This window comes from Somniosus microcephalus, chromosome 11, assembly GCF_052327205.1.
Source record: "Somniosus microcephalus isolate GS21.2 chromosome 11, FLI_Smic_1.0, whole genome shotgun sequence".
Lineage (NCBI taxonomy): Eukaryota > Metazoa > Chordata > Chondrichthyes > Squaliformes > Somniosidae > Somniosus > Somniosus microcephalus.
The window spans coordinates 51,849,807-51,870,034 of record NC_140997.1 but is presented as its reverse complement, the minus strand read 5'-3'; the positions used below and the strand labels follow the sequence as shown (position 1 = coordinate 51,870,034).

The window sequence follows — 20,228 nt, the reverse complement described above, 5'->3', positions numbered from 1 at the left end:
ACCTTCATCAGAATGTGAAGAGAGGTACTTGCAAGTGGTAGATGCCCTTAGTATCATGCACTAATGTAAGATCTGGGTAGTTTGTAACCTTGCCTGACATAGACCATTGCATTTTTTATGGGAAAATTGGATAAATATTTGAAGCAGAGGAAGACACAAAGCTATGGGAAAGCATAGGACAGTAGTTTTAGTTTTGTATTGTTCCAGCACAGATATAATGGGACACCCTAACTATATAGTGTTTATTTGTAATCCTAGAAATTTGATGGCACCATGCCCATATTTTGGGCATTAACGGGCACCTAAACCACATGTTGGGCAGGAAGCGCACGCTCATTACGAGCCAGAAGTGTGCCGCCCGCCATATTGGCGTAGACAAAAAAAATAGGCATCCAGGGTCTGCACTGAAACAGGCATTAGGCCCTATGCTTGTGCAAAATTGGGTTGCCCTGAACGCAGCTGGCTGGCTGTGTTCAGGAAAGCCAGGTGTACATGTGGCCGAACTGGCGGTCCTTAAAGGGACCGCTATATGCCGCCACCAAAAAGGTAAGTTGTAAAATATATTTGCCTAGAGGAGCACACAGTTCGCGCTGGCATGTGATCATCTTCTGTTGTTTTGTCTTGATGTTTGCAATGTATTCTGAAAATCTTTCATAACATGAAAAACTATGATAAAGGATATTTACAATAGAGTGTGAACTCGCTTTTTATATCTGTTCAGCTTGTGTCACTAACTCCTGGTCATTTTTTTCAGTCGGACATCATATTTGGAGAGCTGTAAACTAGAGGTAATGCAACAGATAGTGTTCATGTCACACTTCCCCAGTGCCGTAGATAATGAGAAAAATAAGATGAACCAAATTTTTAAAATAAAAGTCCAATATCAAGTGTAATATAAATTCAGTTGACTTAACGACTAGTTATTTTTTTAGTGGGAAGAGAAGGGTTGTAGAAAGGTTAAAGGCATGTCCCATACTTAGTGTTGGGAATTATTGTTAGGGCAGTGTGGAGATGTGTGGTTTACACTTTCGCTTTAGTGAAATCTGTTATGTTGAATAATTGAAAGGTCTGCTTTGCAGGAGAGTTTATTTTCTGCTGGTTAAGAAGGGTTGAAGGAGTGAATTTTAAAATTCTGCATTAATCTATGCTCCATCTGGTTGCGTGATCCTCTACCTTAATGTCCTTTGCTTTTTGCACAGAGAACTATAGGGAAAACGGAGACTGTTATTTCCCGATTTAAGACCCTGCACTGTGACATCACTGATCTATCCTTCCTCATACCATCTTAAAATTCAGTCAGAGCTATTACCTCACTTTTTTTTCCTTCAACTGTAATTCATAATCAACTTAGATTGCTGCCAAAAGATTTCACAGCAAATGAGATCGGCACTTTAATTAAGGAATAATAACATGGGCTTGCTAATGCTAAAACTGCTATCTTTTAATATCTTTATTACTAATATGAATAATACAAAACATTAAATGAGTTCTAGGAACTGCACATGAATGCACATTAGAAAGCTAAGAGAACTCAAAATCTTATCAGAAGGGGAAGGGAGTAACCATACAGAGCTAGAAGGTATGATTTCCAGCCACAATACTACAATAATTTGCATTTATATAGCGCATTTAACTTAGTAAAACATCCCAAGGTGCTACATAGGAGCATAATCAGTCAAAAATTAACACAGAACCAACAAGGAGGCATTAGTACAGGTGGAGGTATGTTTTAAGGAGCATCTTAAAAGATGAGCGAGAAGCGGAGAGGTTTATGGAGGGAATTACAAAGCTTGGAGCCTAGATGGCTGAAGGAACAACCGCCAATGGTGGGGCGAATGAAGGGGTGGGGGGCAGGGATGCACAAGAGCCCAGAATTTGAGGAATGCAGAGTTCTTGGAGGGTTGTAGGGTGAGATGAGATTACAGAAATGAGGAGAGGTGTGGCCAATGCAGGGATTTGAACACGAGGATGAGAATTTTAAAAGAGTGGCGTTGGTGGATGTAGGTCAGTGAGCACAGGGGTGATGAGTGAACAGGACTTGGTGCAAGTTAGGATACGGGCAGCAGAGTTTTGGATGAGCTCAAGTATATGGAGCATGGAAGATGCGAGGCTGGCTAGGAGAGCATTGGAATAGTAGAGTCTGGAGGTAACAAAAGCAAGGATAAGGCTTTCAGCAGCAGAAGGGTTGAGGCAGGGGCGGAGACGGGTGATATTATGGAGCTGGAAGTGGAAGTGGGCGATCTTGCTGATGGAGAGGATATGGGGTCGGAAGCTCAACTCGGGGTCAGATATGATGCCGAAGTTGTAAACAGTCTGGTTCAGCCTGAGACGGTGGCTCGGGAGGGGAATGGAATCAGTGGCTGGGGAACAGAGTGACGGGGACCGAAGATAATTGCTTCAGTATTCCCAATACCATACAGAATAGAATTACATAAAATATACATTAGGAAGACTGAAGCAATCATCTTCGGGCCCCGCCACTCTGTTCCTGTTGCTGTATATTCTATGTAAATTTTGGCTCATCCAGGACTGGATGTTGGACATGTGGTCAATGACAACACGAAGGCAGCGGAGGTTGAGATGGTGGAGAGGTAGAGCTAGATGTCGTCAGCGTATGTATGGAACCTGACCTGTCTTATGATGTCGCTGAAGGGCAGCATGTAGATGAGAAATAGGAGGGGGGCCCAGGATATATCCATGAGGGACTCTAGCGGTAACAGTGCGGGAGCGGGAAGAGAAGCCATTGCAGAAGATCCTCTGGCTACAGCTATGTAGGCAAGACTGAAACCAGGCGAGGGCAGTATCATTCAACTGGATAACAGAGAAGAGGTGTTGGAAGAGGATGGTATGGTCGACCATGTCAAAGGCTGCAGAGAAGTGGAGATGATGAGGAGGGATAGTGCACCGCGATCACAATCATAGAGGCTGTCATTTGTGACTTTAGTTAGGGCCATTTCAGTGCTGTGGCAAGGGCAGAAACCTAATAGGAGAGATTCAAACATGGAGCAGTGGGGAAAGATGGGCACGGATTTGGGAGGCGACAACATGTTCAAGGACTTTGGGGAGGAAAGGGAGGTTGCAGATGGGGTGGTAGTTTGCGAAAACGGGTCAAGTGTTTTTTTTTAAGGAGTGGTGATGATGGCAGATTTGAATCTGTAAATGAATCATGAACTTTGAACACATTCATTGCTGGATTAAAAGTGCTTTTTAAAAATTACATTTACAATTGTTATTAGAAAACCAAGTACTTGAATGACGCATGTGCTTTTTATACAGCTTATAAAATGTAAATGTAGATTCTTAATCATTCAGAAGTAATGTTATTTCCCATCTGTGTGCAGTGATGTATACATATTGTATTGATACTATCCTTATTACAGGATATTAGTCAGATTCAGTACCTATAAACTACTAATTGTCAAATACACAGCAGTTATTTTTGTCTTCTAATGTATTTTTTCCATTTTAACTAATGCTATCTGTGACTGATGTTAAGGTAAGAAACAGCGTTTTAAAACTACAATTTAAGTCAATCACGTGGCTTAAAGATCTTAACTGAACAAATCACTGGGATACTTATTCGCATTTCCAGCACCACATTCCATATTTTCCACAAGTTTACAAATCATATTTTAAAATATATATACACTAGCTGGAGTGCCCGGCGGTGCCGAGGGTTTTTTGAGGGTATGTTGTTATGAAAAAAGTAGAAATAATTTTTTATATATATAAATGAGTTTGTCTGTCTGTGTGGGAAGGAGAGAGAGGGGGAAGGAGAGAGAGAGACTGGGGGGGGAGAGAGACTGGGGGGAAGGATATATATAAATGAGTTTGTCTGTGGGAAGGAGAAAGAGAGAGAGGGGGAAGGAGAGAGAGAGAGGGGGAAGGAGAGAGAGAGAGGGGGAAGGAGAGAGAGAAAGGGGGAAGGAGAGAGAGAGACTGGGGGGAGAAGAGAGAGACTGGGGGGAAGAGAGAGAGAGAGACTGGGGGGAGGAGAGAGAGAGACTGGGGGAAGGAGTGCCTCAGGCCCGGCCAGATGGACCCCTGCCGCTCCAGTGAACTGGAGCCCCCGCGCGCAGCGTATCGTCTCAGGCCCGGCCCGAGTGAGCCCTGAAGAGCTCCCGCTGTGGGCCTCCAACGCCGCTCCGCTGCTGGACTTATTTCGGGATTAGCCTGGAGAGGGGGGGAAGGAGCGCCTCAGGCCCGGCCCTATGGACCCCTGCCGCTCCGGTGAACCGGAGCCCCCGTGCGCAGCGTATCGCCTCAGGCCCGGCCCGAGTGAGCCCTGATGAGCTCCCACTGCGGGCCTCCGACGCCGCTCCGCTGCTGGATTTATTTCGGTCGATGTTTTTCTGGCTGTTGTATAGTCGCAGTTTATCGCCGCGTGGTTGTCTGTGGTTTTTCGCGCTCCCGCACTAACGGCAGTTTGAAAGATTAGGCCCCGCCCACACACGCCATGAAACGTCCCCCCGTAGGATTGGTCAACCTTCACGTCACTCAATGCTAATGAGCGGATTCCCCCTTATGATTGGCCAACTGCTAATGTGCGTATTCTTGAACGTTTTTTGTAAACTGTCCGCCCGCACTAACGGCAGTTTGAAAGATTAGGCCCCGCCCACACGCCATGAAACGCCCCCCCCCCCCCGTGACGCAGCGCGCTCCCCCCGTAGGATTGGTCAACTTTCACGTCACTCAATGCTAATGAGCGGATTCCCCCGTATGATTGGCCAACCGCTAATGAGCAGATTTTTGAACGTTTTTTGTATACTGTCCGAACAATTTTTGTCTGACCAAAAAGTAAATATGCCTATGACACTCCCCTAATCATAAGCTTTCTTTTGCTATAACATGTGTAGGTACGCTCTATAACTTTTGAGTTAAGTCCGGACATACACACAGACAGACAGACACCACGATCCTTTTTTAGATATAATATAGATATATATACACACAGGTTACTGTGACCTGTAAATAATACACAATAGGCTAATCTAGCTGCTTGGGAGTTCTGATTAATCATTCCTGTTATGCAGTTGTCTTCAATCATGGAATAATCTGGCCTTGATATAAAATGTCCTTTTATGTACTCCGTGACTTCAGCATATGTGAAATCATAAATGGCAAGGATGTGGGATTCACTCTTCATTGAGTGTAAGGAAGCTGTTTATTGCCTCTTGAAAGCAGCAGCTCCATGATACTGGGCAATAGTCCATGTAACCTCATATATACATACTCTAGTTTTACTATTTAATCTTTCATAAAATTCTAGCTCAAATTCAACAAAATCATTCTGTTTTATAAAAATTGTATTTGCAGATTTTTTTCAAACCCATGTTGACCAAATATTAACCAAACTACTTTGTTGCCAAATACTTCTGTAGTGACAGGGCAAATATATAAGGGCAAGGCTGGATGGCATCTATTTTAATGCAAGGAGTCTTGCAAATAAGGTGGATGAACTGAAGGTGTTGATAAACACATGGGAGTATGATATTGTTGCTATCACGGAGACATGGTTGAGGGAAGGGCAAGACTGGCAGCTCAATATTCCGGGGTACAGAATCTTCAGGCGAGACAGAGGGGGAGGTATAAGAGGAGGGGGTGTCGCAATATTAATTAAGGAGTCAATTACTGCAGTAAGGAGGGATGATATATTAGCAGGGTCCTCTAATGAGGCCATATGGGTGGAGCTTAAAAACAAAAAGGGGGCAAGCACTTTGCTGGGAGTGTACTATAGGCCTCCAAACAGTCAGGGGGAGATAGAGGAACAGATATGTAGGCAAATCTCAGAGAAATGTGCAAATAATAGGGTAATAATAATGGGGGATTTCAACTTCCCCAATATTAACTGGGATAGTCAGAGTGTGAAAGGCTCAGAGGGTGTAGAATTCTTAAAGTGCATCCAGGAGAGCTTTTTGAGCCAGCATGTAGAAAGTCCTACAAGAGAGGGGGCGGTACTGGACCTAATTCTAGGGAATGTGGCCGGCCAAGTGGAAAAAGTGCTAGTAGGTGAGCACTTTGGTGATAGTGACCATAATATGGTAAGATTTAAGGTGGTCATGGAAAAGGACAGGGATGGGCCGGAAATAAAGGTTCTAAATTGGGGGAAGGCCGATTTTAATAGGATAAGGCAGGATCTGGCCAAAATGGACTGGGATCAGCTACTTGTAGGAAAATCCGCATCGGAGCAATGGGAGGCTTTCAGAAGGGAGATTGAGATCATACAATGGCAACATGTTCCCGTAAAGGTCAAGGGTGGTTCCAAAAACCACAGGGAACCTTGGATGTCAGGGGATATACGAGAATGGATTAGGAAAAAAAGGAGGGCTTTTGGTAGATACAAAAGGCTAAAGACGGAGGAAGCCCTAGAGGAGTACAAAAAGTGCAGGGGGATACTTAAAAAAGAAATTAGGAGATCAAGGAGGGGCCATGAAATAACACTGGCAAGCAAAATAAAGGAAAATCCGAAGATGTTTTATAAATATATTAAGGGTAAGAGGATAACTAGGGAAAAAATAGGGCCCATTAGGGACAAAAGTGGCAATCTGTGTGTGGAGCCGGAAGATGTAGGAGGGGTTCTAAATGAATTTTTTGCATCTGTTTTCACTATGGAGAAGGACGATGTAGACATAGAAATAGGGCGGGGGGACTGTGATATGCTCGAACATATTAACATCGAGAGGGAGGAGGTATTGGCGGTTTTAGCTGGCCTAAAAATGGATAAATCCCCAGGCCCGGATGAAATGTATCCCAGGCTGCTGTGTGAGGCAAAGGAGGAGATTGCGGGGGCTCTAACACATATATTCAGGACCTCTCTGGCCACAGGGGATGTGCCAGAGGACTGGAGAACCGCTAATGTAGTACCATTATTCAAGAAGGGTAGTAGGGAAAAACCGGGGAACTACAGGCCAGTGAGCCTAACATCAGTGGTAGGAAAATTATTGGAAAAAATCCTGAGGGACAAAATTTGTCTCCACTTGGAGAGGCAAGGATTAATCAGGGATAGTCAACATGGCTTTGTCAAGGGAAGATCATGTCTGACTAATTTGATTGAATTTTTTGAGGGGGTGACTAGGTGTGTGGATGAGGGTAACGCAGTGGATGTGGTATACATGGATTTCAGTAAGGCCTTCGATAAAGTCCCGCACAGGAGACTGGTCAAGAAGGTAAGAGCCCATGGAATCCAGGGTGCCTTGGCACATTGGATACAAAACTGGCTTAGTGGCAGAAGGCAGAGGGTGATGGTCGAAGGTTGTTTTTGTGACTGGAAGCCTGTGGCCAGTGGGGTACCACAGGGATCGGTGCTGGGTCCCTTGCTGTTTGTGGTCTACATTAATGACTTGGATATGAATGTAAAGGGTATGATCAGTAAGTTCGCGGATGATACAAAAATTGGTAGGGTGGTAAATAGCGAGGAGGGTAGCCTCAGTCTGCAGGACGATATAGATGGGTTGGTCAGATGGGCGGAACAGTGGCAAATGGAATTTAACCCGGAAAAGTGCGAGGTGATGCACTTTGGGGGGACTAACAAGGCAAAGGAATACACAATGAATGGAAAGACCCTAGGCAAGACGGAGGGTCAGAGGGATCTGGGTGTGCAAGTACACAGATCCCTGAAGGCGGCGGAACAGGTGGATAAGGTGGTAAAAAAGGCATATGGGATACTTGCCTTCATTAGCCGAGGCATTGAATATAAGAGCAAGGAGGTTATGATGGAGCTGTATAAAACACTGGTTAGGCCACAGCTGGAATACTGTGTGCAGTTCTGGTCGCCACACTACAGGAAGGATGTGATCGCGTTAGAGAGGGTGCAGAGGAGGTTCACCAGGATGTTACCAGGGCTGGGGCGCTTCAGCTATGAAGAGAGACTGGGCAGATTGGGTTTGTTTTCCTTGGAGCAGAGGAGGCTGAGGGGGGATATGATTGAGGTGTACAAAATTATGAGGGGCATAGATAGGATGGATGCTGAGGAGCTTTTTCCCTTAGTAGAGGGGTCAATAACTAGGGGGCATAGATTCAAGGTAAAGGGCGGGAGGTTTAGAGGGGATTTGAGAAAGAACTTTTTCACCCAGAGGGTGGTTGGAGTCTGGAACTCACTGCCTGAAAGGGTTGTGGAGGCAGAAACCCTCACAACATTTAAGAAGCATTTGGATGTGCACTTGAAATGCCATAGCATACAAGGCTACGGGCCAAATGCTGGAATATGGGATTAGATTAGACAGGGCTTGATGGCCGGCGCGGACACGATGGGCCGAAGGGCCTCTATCCGTGCTGTATTACTCTATGACTCTATGACATAATGGAACATAATTTTATACCAACTAAGCTGTTTTTGTTTACCTTGCCTAGTTCAAGCCTTTTTACTTATGCACAAATATAACTATTACAGTATTGGCTTCTCTTCCTGTTGCCCCTGAATTTTTCCTTTATCTCAATCTTTTATTTGAGTTTACTCATTGATGCTTTAGCTTCAGTAACTGTGAAGCACTGTCATTGATTGTTGCCTTGCCTACAATGTGTCTGTGTCTCTGGAGGTATGCAACCTGTAGGTGGATGCAATATTGAATATTGAGTAGTGTTCAGAGGTATTAATGGGAACCTCTCATTTAACAACATTGGTGGATTTCAAATAACATGTTCTGGGATTTTTAGCATTGCTTTGGGTAGCATGCAAACAATTCTAATCCAGGTAGTCCAGTGCTGAGATTAACATAAATGGTTTTGCATAAAGGGTTGCCTAATTTGAGCATGTATAAATTTGTTCATTGTTTTGTTTCTTAGCCCTCACCCTTTCTCTCATTAACTCTACAGCTGAGAGGTGGGATGCTGCAGCTTGTAGATCTCTCCAGATACTATCAATACAAACTAGAATCCAGTACGAATAGGAACAGACCAATACTCATTGGCCCAGAAATTCGGGTCTCCACGGGTGAGTACGCATGGGGTACTCACCCGTAAGCCCAATGGAAGTGCCGGTTTCGTGCATGTACTGTGCATGCGTGGGAAACCGGCACTTCCGTTCCCCTGAAAGGGGTTGAGGGGTGGAACGCGTGCGCATCGAACTTAGGTTTTTTTTCCCGGGAGGGTAAGTCTCCAGCAGTTACACTTTTAAAAAGCAGACGCAAGGCCTGCTTTTAACAAGGTAAGTGGTGAATTAATTAAAATTAAAACATTTTTTCCACAGGTTTATTATTTTTAAATACTTTAAAGGTAAGTTTATTTTAGCCCTGTTAGAAAATGTAATTTTTCCAAAAATTTAAATTATTGTTTAAAAGTTATTTTATGTAATTTATAGTTATTTTAAAAATGTGATTTAAAAAAAAAAAAATTATTTGAAGATTTAGTGATGTTTTGGGGCTTATAGTATTTATAGGTTTGACAGCTCTTCCTGTCAAACTTATGAATGAAGCATTCCCTGCTACCATTGGCTCTCCATGGCCCACGTGATCCCAGGGGACGCATCGAACTAACTGCACCCCTGGGATACGCAAGCACTGCATGCCGGCAGTTGGAGGAGGCCCAGGATCGGAATCCCACACGGGCCCACAGCTCAACGGCCGGCGCGGTAGGTAAGTGCAGGTCGGGGGCTTGCACCTGCGGGAAGCCCCCGACCCGAATTTCTGGGCCATTCTTTTAGAAAAAATAATTGGAAGAAAATAGCTCTTTTTTGAGGTTTTTCACCTTCCTGCTAGTAAAACTTCCCTGATTGTAATGCCTGAAGAGTGTGATAACAGCAGCCAAAGTTCTCCTATGCTATTAGTGCAGTGATGTTTACTCACACACATGGGTACAGTGCTTCTTCAGTGATGGGAGAAATTTTGGGGCAAAAATGATTTTCTTTTGCATGTGGAAAAAAAACCATTTAGGCCTAAAACCACTGAGGCTGCCATGACTTTTGGTTGAATTTGCCTTTGGTATTACCATTGGGCCCACTGGTAGAAAAGCAAGCCATGGGAGTAATAACATTTGTATAAAATTACATTACTGTATTTAGAGTGGAGCAGGCTCTGAATTGTGAATTAGTTTGACTTCTGTATATTATGTTGGGACATAACAACAACCTTGTATTTATATAGCGTCTTTAATGTAGTAAAACATCCCAAGGCGCTTCATGGGAGCGTTATCAAACAAAATTTGACACTGAATAAAGTAGTTCCAAGTGGTTTGCATGCAGCAGCAAAATTTGGATACAACTTCCAGTGTCACTTAATTGAGGTGATCCCTGAATCAGTGGCCTTACCAGCACACAGTTTTACTTACAATTTAAAAATCATTTCACATGAGAAACAATGGAGTAGGTAAATACTGTATAAGCAACACATTTGTGGAAGAGTGTTGATATACATTTGAATTGAAACCTGTTCTCTTCTGGCTGCAAAGACATTGCATAAACATTGCAGAATTGATGATTGATGTACTAAAACTGCACTAGTAGCAGTTTTCATTATTTCTGCGTTAAAAAAATGTAATATGAAGTAAAATGGGCAAGAGAAACAAGATCCAGCATTAGTGACTTAATATGCATTTTCTTTCTTTATCTTTCAACGTCCTTTTGTCTTTTAATGCCAACAAATTTTTAGTTAAACTTTGAAGTCAGATTATTGGCAACAGACTTGCAACATTTTGCATTTATTGGTTACCTACTATTTGTGTCTTTAAGGGTTGGAAAGTTCTGTGGTTTTGTAAATTTAAAGTAAGGCTAAAAGTACTGTAATGATCACTAATGCAGAACCCCCACAACTAAATATAGTCTGTCTGTAAGTTGGTTCTGTATTTGGAGCAAATGCTTTCCATAAAAATAGATAAAACAGTTGGCTCTCTTGTGGAATATCTGTGATGCCCTCATCTAAAGCAGAAAACTCTTGGATCTCTATTGTTATTATATGGTTTCCACTTACTGCCTCCTCTTAACCCTTAGGCTGCCAGCAGGGAAAATTTTAGGCTCCTGAAGCCTTTTGCTTCATTTTTAATTACAAGACAAACTCTGAGTTCAAGTTTCAGGAGTAACTTAATGTAATATCTGTAAACAATTAGAACAGTAAAAAAAAAAGTACAAATTTTTAACCATTTTGCTTCTGCTTCCTATTTTCAGCACCATTTTTATCTATTTTAGCTTTACTTTTTATTTTATTTCTATTTAACATACATCCACAAAATTGGCCTCTGGATAAAAAGCAGCTTCAAAGGCTGTGTTTTTTCAGCTAGTCACAGCCTAGAATTCTGACAGCAGGGTAGTATAGGTAGCAGAGTGACCAGGATTGAGTGAGAACCGGATCAATGGAACAGGAGGTGGATCTCAGGAGTTGATTGAGGAGAGAGCATAGGCAGAAACTGCAAGTAACAGGCATAGGGCTAGTGCTGGTGGGAATCTGGGGACCGGTAGGGAAGGCAACGGCAAAGACAGTGACTCAAATGGTCTCAATCTTGAAGTTGAAGAAATCCATCAGCTCTTTGCACTTGAGGGTGGAGTGGGTGTGGAAAGGGGTTTCCAAATTAAACAGCTCTGTCTGTTTCTTCAAACAATCTAGGTCTTCCTGTAGCTTCTCCCCATGCTGCATGATATAAACTGCATATGCTATTTTGATGTCACCTGAAATTTTTTGATATATAGTTACTGGTACTTTCACATCATTTATATAAATGTCAGAATACTGGTTCCTGGCCAAAGCTTTGCAGGATTCCACTGCTACACCTCTCTGGCCAAATACCTCCATTCATAGACCTTGTCTTCCATCGCCCACCCACCCAATCTTCGATCCATCTTGGTACACTCCCACCAGTACCATGTCTGCTGGTTTTGTATACTGATTTTTTGAGGTGTCTTTATCTTACTAACATTCAAGTATTGATGTTTGACTAAATGATCTATCGTTAATCAGATTGCCCTATTTCCCGTTTTCGATAAGGGTACTGCATTTGCTATTTTCTAGCAGATCTCTAAATACCTCTGCCAGTGCTGTTGCTAGTTTGTCCTGGAGTTCTATAAAACCTAGGGTATATCCTAGCTAGCCCAGATCTTATTCAAGTATCCAACTATCAACTCAGTAGTAATGTTAATTTTATTACATCCCCAAATCTCTCTATCTTGGAACATCCATGCTGTATTTTTCACTTGTAAACACTAAAAGAACTTGTTTAATCTTACAGCTATGTCCACATCTTCATGAATTTGACCTGGTTCTGTTACCAATGGCCCTTTTCCCCAATGAACTTTAAAAATTTTAAATATATTGAAATAGTCAAAGCAGATGTTCTCTGCTTCATCTCCAGGTACCTGGGGACCAAGAGAACATATTGGTGCTAATCAGCACAAATCCGATGCTGTTGGCATAGGCAGTACTGACAAATTAGCATCTATCACCAGGCCATTACTACCAGCCATCAGTGCTACCCATTGCTCTGTCTATTGTTAGTGCTAATGTTTAGTGCATTTGAATACTGACCAGTGCATCACTGGGTTCTTCCACAAATTCATGTATTTTTCTATTGGGATGTTCTGTTCTGGTGACTTCAGCTTTCTCACATGGGGAACAGCATAGTTTAGGCAAAAACGGCAGGTGGTCAATCCAACCCTGTTCTTGGACCCTAAATTCATTTCTCAATCATCTGAGCAACTGTAATAAATGGTATTTTTTGTTGCCGAGAGAAGTTCTTCTCTAGATTGGTAGAGACTTGCAATTCTCCAACTCTTCTCCAAGGTCAGAAGAAATCCGAACAACAAATGGAAAACGTATGACACCCAAATTTTCACGTGACACAAATGTCTCAAAGCTGGAGGGCTAGCTAGAAGAGTAATTGTGGAGTCTGGGGTTGGAGCCTCAAGGGGTTTAACCCTCCCATGGTATTAAGTTTACATACTTATCAATATTTACACTGTATATTTTCATAAATCGATTTGTAATGGATCATAGTCTTTGTATGCAAGGTCTTGCATGCCTAAATAGAAATTGATTTTTGACATCTTGCCTCTACATAAATGGCACTATTACTTCCTCCCATCAAATGGTGTAGCTGTATTTTTGCAGTATTAAAACGAAGTCAGCTTTCCACTCATCAGAAAAATGTTTCAGGAACTCTTTAAAAATATTGGCCTGGTTGAAGCAGTCTTTTGATCATTCTGTATTAAAAAAAATATTCTAGCTGCAAAAAAGAGTATACACAAAATTTCACCATATCAGCACCATCTCCATGGTCTGATTTTCAAAACTGATCAGAACAACAGGTGTCCATTAAGCTTAATTACAAAAGGTCTAATCATTATTGCTAATAAGATTTATTTTTTCCCTAGACACTGTGGAACACCAATGAGGAGAAAAGAAAATACTTTGGATAAGTTTTGTGTTTGGTGGCGTGGAAATTAACCTATTGCATCGACCAAATGGATTTGTTTCTAAGTCGTTCATAGCAGCTGCAAATACATAGGTTGTGAATGGAACTGTAACTAATAATTATGTGAATGCCAAGAGTAGAGATGTAAGCTAAAGATAATATATGTTGTAAATTTTGGAAAACACTATGTTCTGAAAGTACAGTGCCTTGTTCACCTTTGAGGTTAGATTTATTAAACTGTCAACATAACAATTTCAGTGTATAATAAATTATATGATAACTCTTGATCATACAAAGATTTGTCAAGATTGGTCAGATTCCAGCTGTGACATGTATCCTTGGATAGAATATAGACAACCTTTGTACCTGTTAATATGGACATTTTCAGATTACAGGCTGACTAATTATGATATATATAATCTATATACATACACACACTACACAAATCAAAGGGTTGCATTTCAGCCTGATCAATTCATGTTTGGTCAAAGTGAAATCAGCTGAAATAGTGGGGAGGAAGAAGGGGAAATCTTGTATTAACTCAATTTATTTCCATCTAGTACTAACCGATTTATTTGGTGGAACTGCTCTGACTTGAGGCGTCAACTTTATTACCCAATTAAACAATATTTAGCATTGATATTAAAAACAAACTGCATGGTATGAGAATTTTGCAAAGAGTATACTGGTAGTTTGAAAACAAGCCATCCACTGCAATAGTCCAGATTTTCTTGATGGGGCCCAGTGCCTTCCTCTGGGGTTCAAACCAGATCATCTTTAATAGCTTAAACTGATAATCCCAGTCAGAGACCCAGCAGCAACATAAAACGTACCAAACATTACTGGTGACAGAAAACTAAGTACAGATTTAAATATGAAGGTAACATCTCATGTATTCTAGGAGAGGCAGCTATCAATGTACAGGAAACTCTTTGGTATCCGACGGGACCGGCGTGTTGCCGGTTGATCAAAAATTCTGGATGATGGAGAGGGTTATCTACCGAGGCTATTTTCATCAAAGAAAAATAAAAAAATCAAGAAATGTGCAGTATACAGTAATTGAGTACTCACCTACAGAATATTGCATTAAATGGATGGTGGAAGATGCTTGATTAAGTACAGTACTGCCAGTTGATGGTAATGCAATGCACCTGTAAAATGGCGGATCAGAAGAAACTACTGGCAGCGCGGGAGAGTCCGACTCCTGGTACAGGGGTATTAAGGTGTTCCGACTTCCGACAGTGCCAAGAAGCCAAGTAGTGGCAGTTTAGAGAACTACCCACCCCCACTGACTAACTCGGCCACCACGGGAGACTCAGGCTCGGCAACATTGCCGGTTATTGAGGTGTTGTTATCGGAGTGAGAATTATGTCGGTTAAGAGAGAATTCTGGATATTTAGGTGCCGTTTAAACGAGAGTTTCCTGTACTTTTTTATCTCAACATATACTCAGGCACAAACCGACCAGAAAGCAAAGGGGTGAAATTTCTTTGTTACAGGAAACTGCAGAACATATTTTAGACATTCTAAATTTGAAAACAAATAAAGGGTATTGAATTCCTATTTGCTGAGTCAAGATACCTGGTATGGTGGTTCTGTTGCTATGCCTCTGGTAAGGGCATTATGACTTGGCAGCGCACGAGAACAACCAAGGACAACTCTTTCCTTCAATTGTCCCGGTCCTCTTCACCATATATTGGTGTGCAGCCAAACAGGGAGGAATTTCTATTTAGCTCCTCCCATCCTAATAAAACTTACCAATCACAAATCTCTTCTTTCCCCAGTATTTTATTGCCTAGTAGTGCAATCAGACACTTTACTACGAATCTTTACACTCGTGGTTCTTTTCCATTAAAGCCATTTACACAAATCTAAAAGCAAAACTTCTCGGAGTACAGGAGTAGGGCCAAGATGGCAAAGAGCAGATCTTGAATTTCAGAGATTACCAATGAGGATTGAAAATATGCAGTCATAGTAAATTGAGTCGATTTCAGCTGTGGTTCCTCTACTGACTGACGCAAGTTGGTTGCATTTGCTCAGCAGATTGCAGAGAATTTTCGTAGGCTCACATTAGGCAGTTTTTTCTACTTCAGAGTTACGAATGGCACAGTGTTCCTGGATTCCTGTTTCAGAAAGATTTTTTTCAGTCATTATTTGAAAGATATATAGAAAATGATGCACATTGCGAAAGAACCTGACAAGGCACACAACATATCTTGCAGTGAAATACAAGTAATCTTTTCCATATTTGTCATGAAGATATCCCAACAGTCAGGACAATTTGAGTACATACCCTTAAAAGGGTAAAGCTTCTGAGTTTGCGCTGGTGGTGAGGTATCTCGCCTCAGATTGCTGTTGATTTTCTGATATGTGCTGGCAATGGGCAAGGAACCTCGCCACTGGCACAAACTCAGAAAAATTTAGGCTCAAGTGTTTAATCATTCACTTGACTTCAGTATTCCTGGTCAGGGAAGGCCACCATGGAGAGTGAACTGGTGTGGCAATTGTTGGGTTTGCTATAAACATACAATTCTAACTTTATATATTTGCAGGACTGATTTTTAAAAATATAAATATTATCTCTGTCTCTCTCCAGTCCCTGCAAAGATCCTGACCCTGGGAAAGTTTCCTTTAATTCTTGGTCCTTTTTGAAAAACTTCGACATATAAAGCAATTCCAGACAGATGGAAGGTACTACACTGGGATGAAACGCAATGATCACTTGACCAGTTCTGGTTTTTCCCCCATACAGCTGGGTTACTCACTCACTATCTTTGATATACATTATTACAATGTAAAAATTAATATTCAGCTGCCACAATCACTCCTGTTTGAGAAGGAGAAGTAGAAAACACAGCTTGTAGCTAGAAAGTCCAAACTGAGCCTAATCTACTGAGGCGATGTCACTTTCATGTAGCTAATTCACTCTGAGGTCAAATTAACATCGTAAGATTACGATTTTTTGGTCCTTGAAAGTGTGTACAAGTATTCTGAAAATGAGCATTACTTACGACGAACAATATCCTTGTAGGCAATGGATGCAGAAGAATCTGGAATTTCTGTCAAGAATGACTTGCCTTCATCACAACTCTTTCCTTTAACAAAAATAAAAAGCATCCAAAAGTTATTGCACTAGATCAAAAAGTTCACCAAGCAAAAACTGAAGTTTAACTTTTGTGAAGTGCAAGGATATAGATGGAAGAATCTCACTTCTTCCGTTTTTAATAAATACTCTGTCGTTTGAGAACTTCCTGTTTCTTTCTGAAAGTTTAAGAGCCATTACCTCATTTACTTTCTAGTGCTTAACAAAAGAAGAATGAAAAAGGTCACTGAACCCACTTTAATTTGTCTATTTTCTAGACCTGTGATCCAGACAGTTAGATCAGCTCCACCGTCTATTCTGCATCTTTCACTTGGAGAGGTTTAGGGAAGGAATTCTAGAGCTTCAGGTCTAGGCAGCTGAAGGCACAGCTGCCAATGGTGGAATGATGAAAATCAGGTATGCGCAAGAGACTGGAATTGGAGGAGCGCAGAGATGTCAGAGGGCTGGAGGAGATTACAGAAGGGAGGGGCGAGGCCATGGATGGATTTGAAAACAAGGATGAGAAATTTTAAATCGAGGCGTTGCCGTACCGGGAGCCGGAGGTAATGGGTGAACGGGACTTGGTACGAGTTAGGATATGGGCAGCAGAGTTTTGCATAAGCTCAAGTTTACAGACCAGAAGCTCTGTGCTGTTGTTTACTTGAATTCTGCAATCCCTTAATAACATTTTTAATTAAATTGGCATATTTCCTTTCATTCTTAGCTTCCTGGGCTGCTTTTCTGTTGCTGATAGACAACCATTTCTGCACAATTTAAAAATCTAATGTATTTTCTTTCTTTAGGAACAAAAGTACACCTCTTTATAGGGTTATTTAAACTTAGAACACATTTCAAAATGTGTACCGGAAAGAGGTTTGAATGCTTATTTTCCTCAAGCTATGTGGAAGCAACTTTAGGAGCCAATTGTGCAGATATAACCTTAATTACCTGAGGCTATAATGAACCTACCATTCGCTGGCTGTTCAGTGCTCAGCCATGCGAGGGACAAGTAACCTCAGAAACTTTGTTTCAGATCTTGGAGCTGCTGTGCACATATCAAAAGGAATTGGCTGAACAGGCTTTCAACTGCACATTTTTGAACTAATCCTAATGGGCTGGAGAAAGAAAGTGGTAAAGGGGAATATGGGTCCATTAAAAACGGATGCAGGCGAGACTATAACAGATCAGAAGAAAATGGCAGGTTTGTTAAATGAGTACTTTGCATCCGTTTTCACTGGAGGAGCTGTGAAAGAGCAATGGGATTTAGGTGTTCATGTACACAAATCACTAAAAGCTAGTGCATATGTACAAAAAGTAATCGAAAACACTAATGGAATGTTGGCCTTCATCTCAAAGGGTTGGAATTCAAAAGTGATGCTTCAGCTGTACAGAGCCTCGGTCAGGCCCCATCAAGAGTACTGTGTTCAGTTTTGGGCATCGAACCCCAGGAAAGATATATTGGTCTTGGAAGGGATACAGCGCAGATTCACCAGAAAGATACCAAGCCTTAAAGGATTAAATTATGAGGACAGGTTGCATTTGGCTTATATGCCTTTGAATTAAGAAAGTTGAGGGTTGAGCTAATTGAGGCATTTAAAATGATTAAGTGATTCAATAGGGTAGATACAGAGAAACTATTTCCTCTGGTGGGGGAATCCCAAACAAGAGAGCATAATCCTAAAATGAGAGCTAGGCCATTAAGGAGCAAAATCAGGAAGCACTTTTCACACAAATGGTAATGGAAATCTGGAACTCACTCCCCCAAAAGACTGGATGCCGGGTCAACTGAAATGTCCAAGACAGATCGATAGATTTTTGTTAGGTAAGGCCATCAAGGGACATGGAACAAAGGCAGACAAATGGAGTTGAGGTACAGATCAGCCATGATCTAATTGAATGGTGTAACAGGCTCGAGGGGCTGAATGGCCTATTCCTGTCCCTATCTTTCTGGGGAGATGGTAGAAGTAGAAAGTGTTATTTCATTTAAATGAAAGTTAGATTTCTTTCATAAAATAATATTTTGGGATACAGTATGAGTAATTTGAGACATGACATGTGGTAAGTGTAGCGTGCTTGGGAAGAACAGATGACTTTGGACCTATGGTTCCCAAAATTTTCTGCCACTGGCTCTACTTTCCTCTACTCATGTCTGGGTTTGTTGTAAATTAATTGATAGAGATCGATTGCCATCATTAGTCAACAGCTCCATTATTGTTGGATCATGCGACGACCAGAATGGTAGAAGCTGAACTAGATGAACATTGATCTATTTCTATCTAGTAATTCCCATGTTCCTGTGTTAATTAGACACCTAGCTGAAGGAGCTCTATATCTGATATACAGGAAACTTTGTGTTATCCGGAGGCTAAATGTCCGACAAGCTCGAGCCACCGGCAAAAATCAGGAGCCGTTTTGTTAGGTTTTTTTCTTCTCATGGCTTTTTTTTCCCCCAAACAGTCAGGCTCTGCAAAGTCTCTTTAGTTTAGCAACAGCTTCAGAGAGACGCTTCCAAGGTACGGGCCGACTGTTTAGAAGCTGTTGCTAAGCAACAGTGTTTGTTGTCAGATATGGAGATGAAAAGCTCCGTATGATTCAACATTAACACTGGTGTGTCCGGCAGTTTTGAGGGAACAGCAACAGCTCAGTCCCGTCGGTGCCAGATAGCACAAAGTTTCCTGTATTAGTCTGACTAAGCTTGTTGACTGTTACCTTCCACTGCCAATCTCTAGGATCAGAAATTCAGCATTGAAAGCTATTATTTAAGGTTGGCCACTCAGCTGTTGAGAGCAGTTCACCTCACCACAGGCATAGCTAATTAGAATCCTCAGTTAGTGGCTTGGTGAATCCAGGTTCACTGGATCAATCAATCACAATTCATGGCTTGGGGGACAAGACATGTATCTTTGAAATGACTTTTAAATACCAACAACCTTCGGCCAGAGACCACAGACTGGTAAAAGTACAACAGTTACTAAGCTGAACATAACAGTATTTGCTTGGCAAAGTCCTTATTTTGCTTTGGACAATAAGGCTAGTTCTTAGACAATGTGATATTTGTAGGACATACCTATCCTGGGATCCAGGGGCACTTTACCAAGAAAGGGAATGTTTAAATCCTTGCACATCTTCGTGGCACCTCCTGTGGTTGGTGGGAAAATTTGAGATTCATGCTGTATGTATACAGAAGAACGCAGATTAAGGAACAAGCAATTATATGCCAACAACGGTAATTTGAAAACATTGCCGACTAAAGGGAAACAAGAACAGAAAATGCTGGAAATAATGGCCTGCAGAGTATTTCCAGCATTTTCTGTTGTTATTTCAGATTTCCAGCATCTGCAGTATTTTGCTATCGTAAAGGGAAACAAGGCTTGTTTAAGACTTGATTTATCCTGCACTCTTCGGCAACTCAGTCCAGTGGAAGGCAGCCTCCTGGATGGGCTCAGCCCACAGGCCTTTACTGCTCTCAGTAATCTCCGGAGTTATACGACCACGTTTGTGTTGATGCATCAAAACTAGTATAAATGCAGCCATAAATTTTCACTGAACAATTTACTCTCCCCAGCCCCCCCACCATTAACGAACCCACCCATTATCCATAAACAAAAGGTTTTTACAATTCTCCTTACAAATACTTACTGCAACAAATATTCATATCATAGATTTCATTTCTGAAAGTTTATAAGGCCGCGAGTACTAGGGAACTACTACCTTGCCCAGTTTTATCTCGCAATGTACGGAGACCAGCAAAGCTCTACCAGGATTAAAGACCATTGACTATGATTTCATTCGACATGCAGCCATGTCCAATGCTACCA

The 20,228-nt window shown here is 41.7% G+C and overlaps 2 protein-coding genes across 4 annotated transcripts in view; one reads left to right on the top strand and one right to left on the bottom strand.

Moving 5' to 3' along the window:
* The window catches only part of LOC147110558 (Golgi apparatus membrane protein TVP23 homolog A-like), a 75,863-nt gene that overhangs the window by 45,372 nt on the left and 10,263 nt on the right, over nt 1–20,228 (top strand). The window contains exons 7-8 of one of the 3 annotated variants that reach the window (XM_086000633.1): nt 755–788; nt 13,289–13,625. The exons of 1 other annotated variant lie outside the window; for it this stretch is intronic. In XM_086000633.1, the coding sequence (XP_085856759.1) occupies nt 755–781 (27 nt within the window). In that variant the 3' untranslated portion in view covers nt 782–788; nt 13,289–13,625. Of the gene's footprint in view, nt 1–754; nt 789–13,288; nt 13,626–20,228 lie in introns of those variants that run through there. One more of the 3 variants, XM_086000632.1, reaches the window with a different exon arrangement.
* Nucleotides 13,535–20,228, bottom strand: part of nubp1 (nucleotide binding protein 1 (MinD homolog, E. coli)) — an 80,524-nt gene continuing 73,830 nt past the window's right edge. The window contains exons 9-11 of the mRNA XM_086000630.1: nt 19,478–19,580; nt 16,340–16,423; nt 13,535–15,451 (exon numbers count right to left, since the gene is read on the bottom strand). Of these exons, the coding sequence (XP_085856756.1) occupies nt 15,399–15,451; nt 16,340–16,423; nt 19,478–19,580 (240 nt within the window). The 3' untranslated portion in view covers nt 13,535–15,398. The remainder of the gene's footprint in view (nt 15,452–16,339; nt 16,424–19,477; nt 19,581–20,228) is intronic.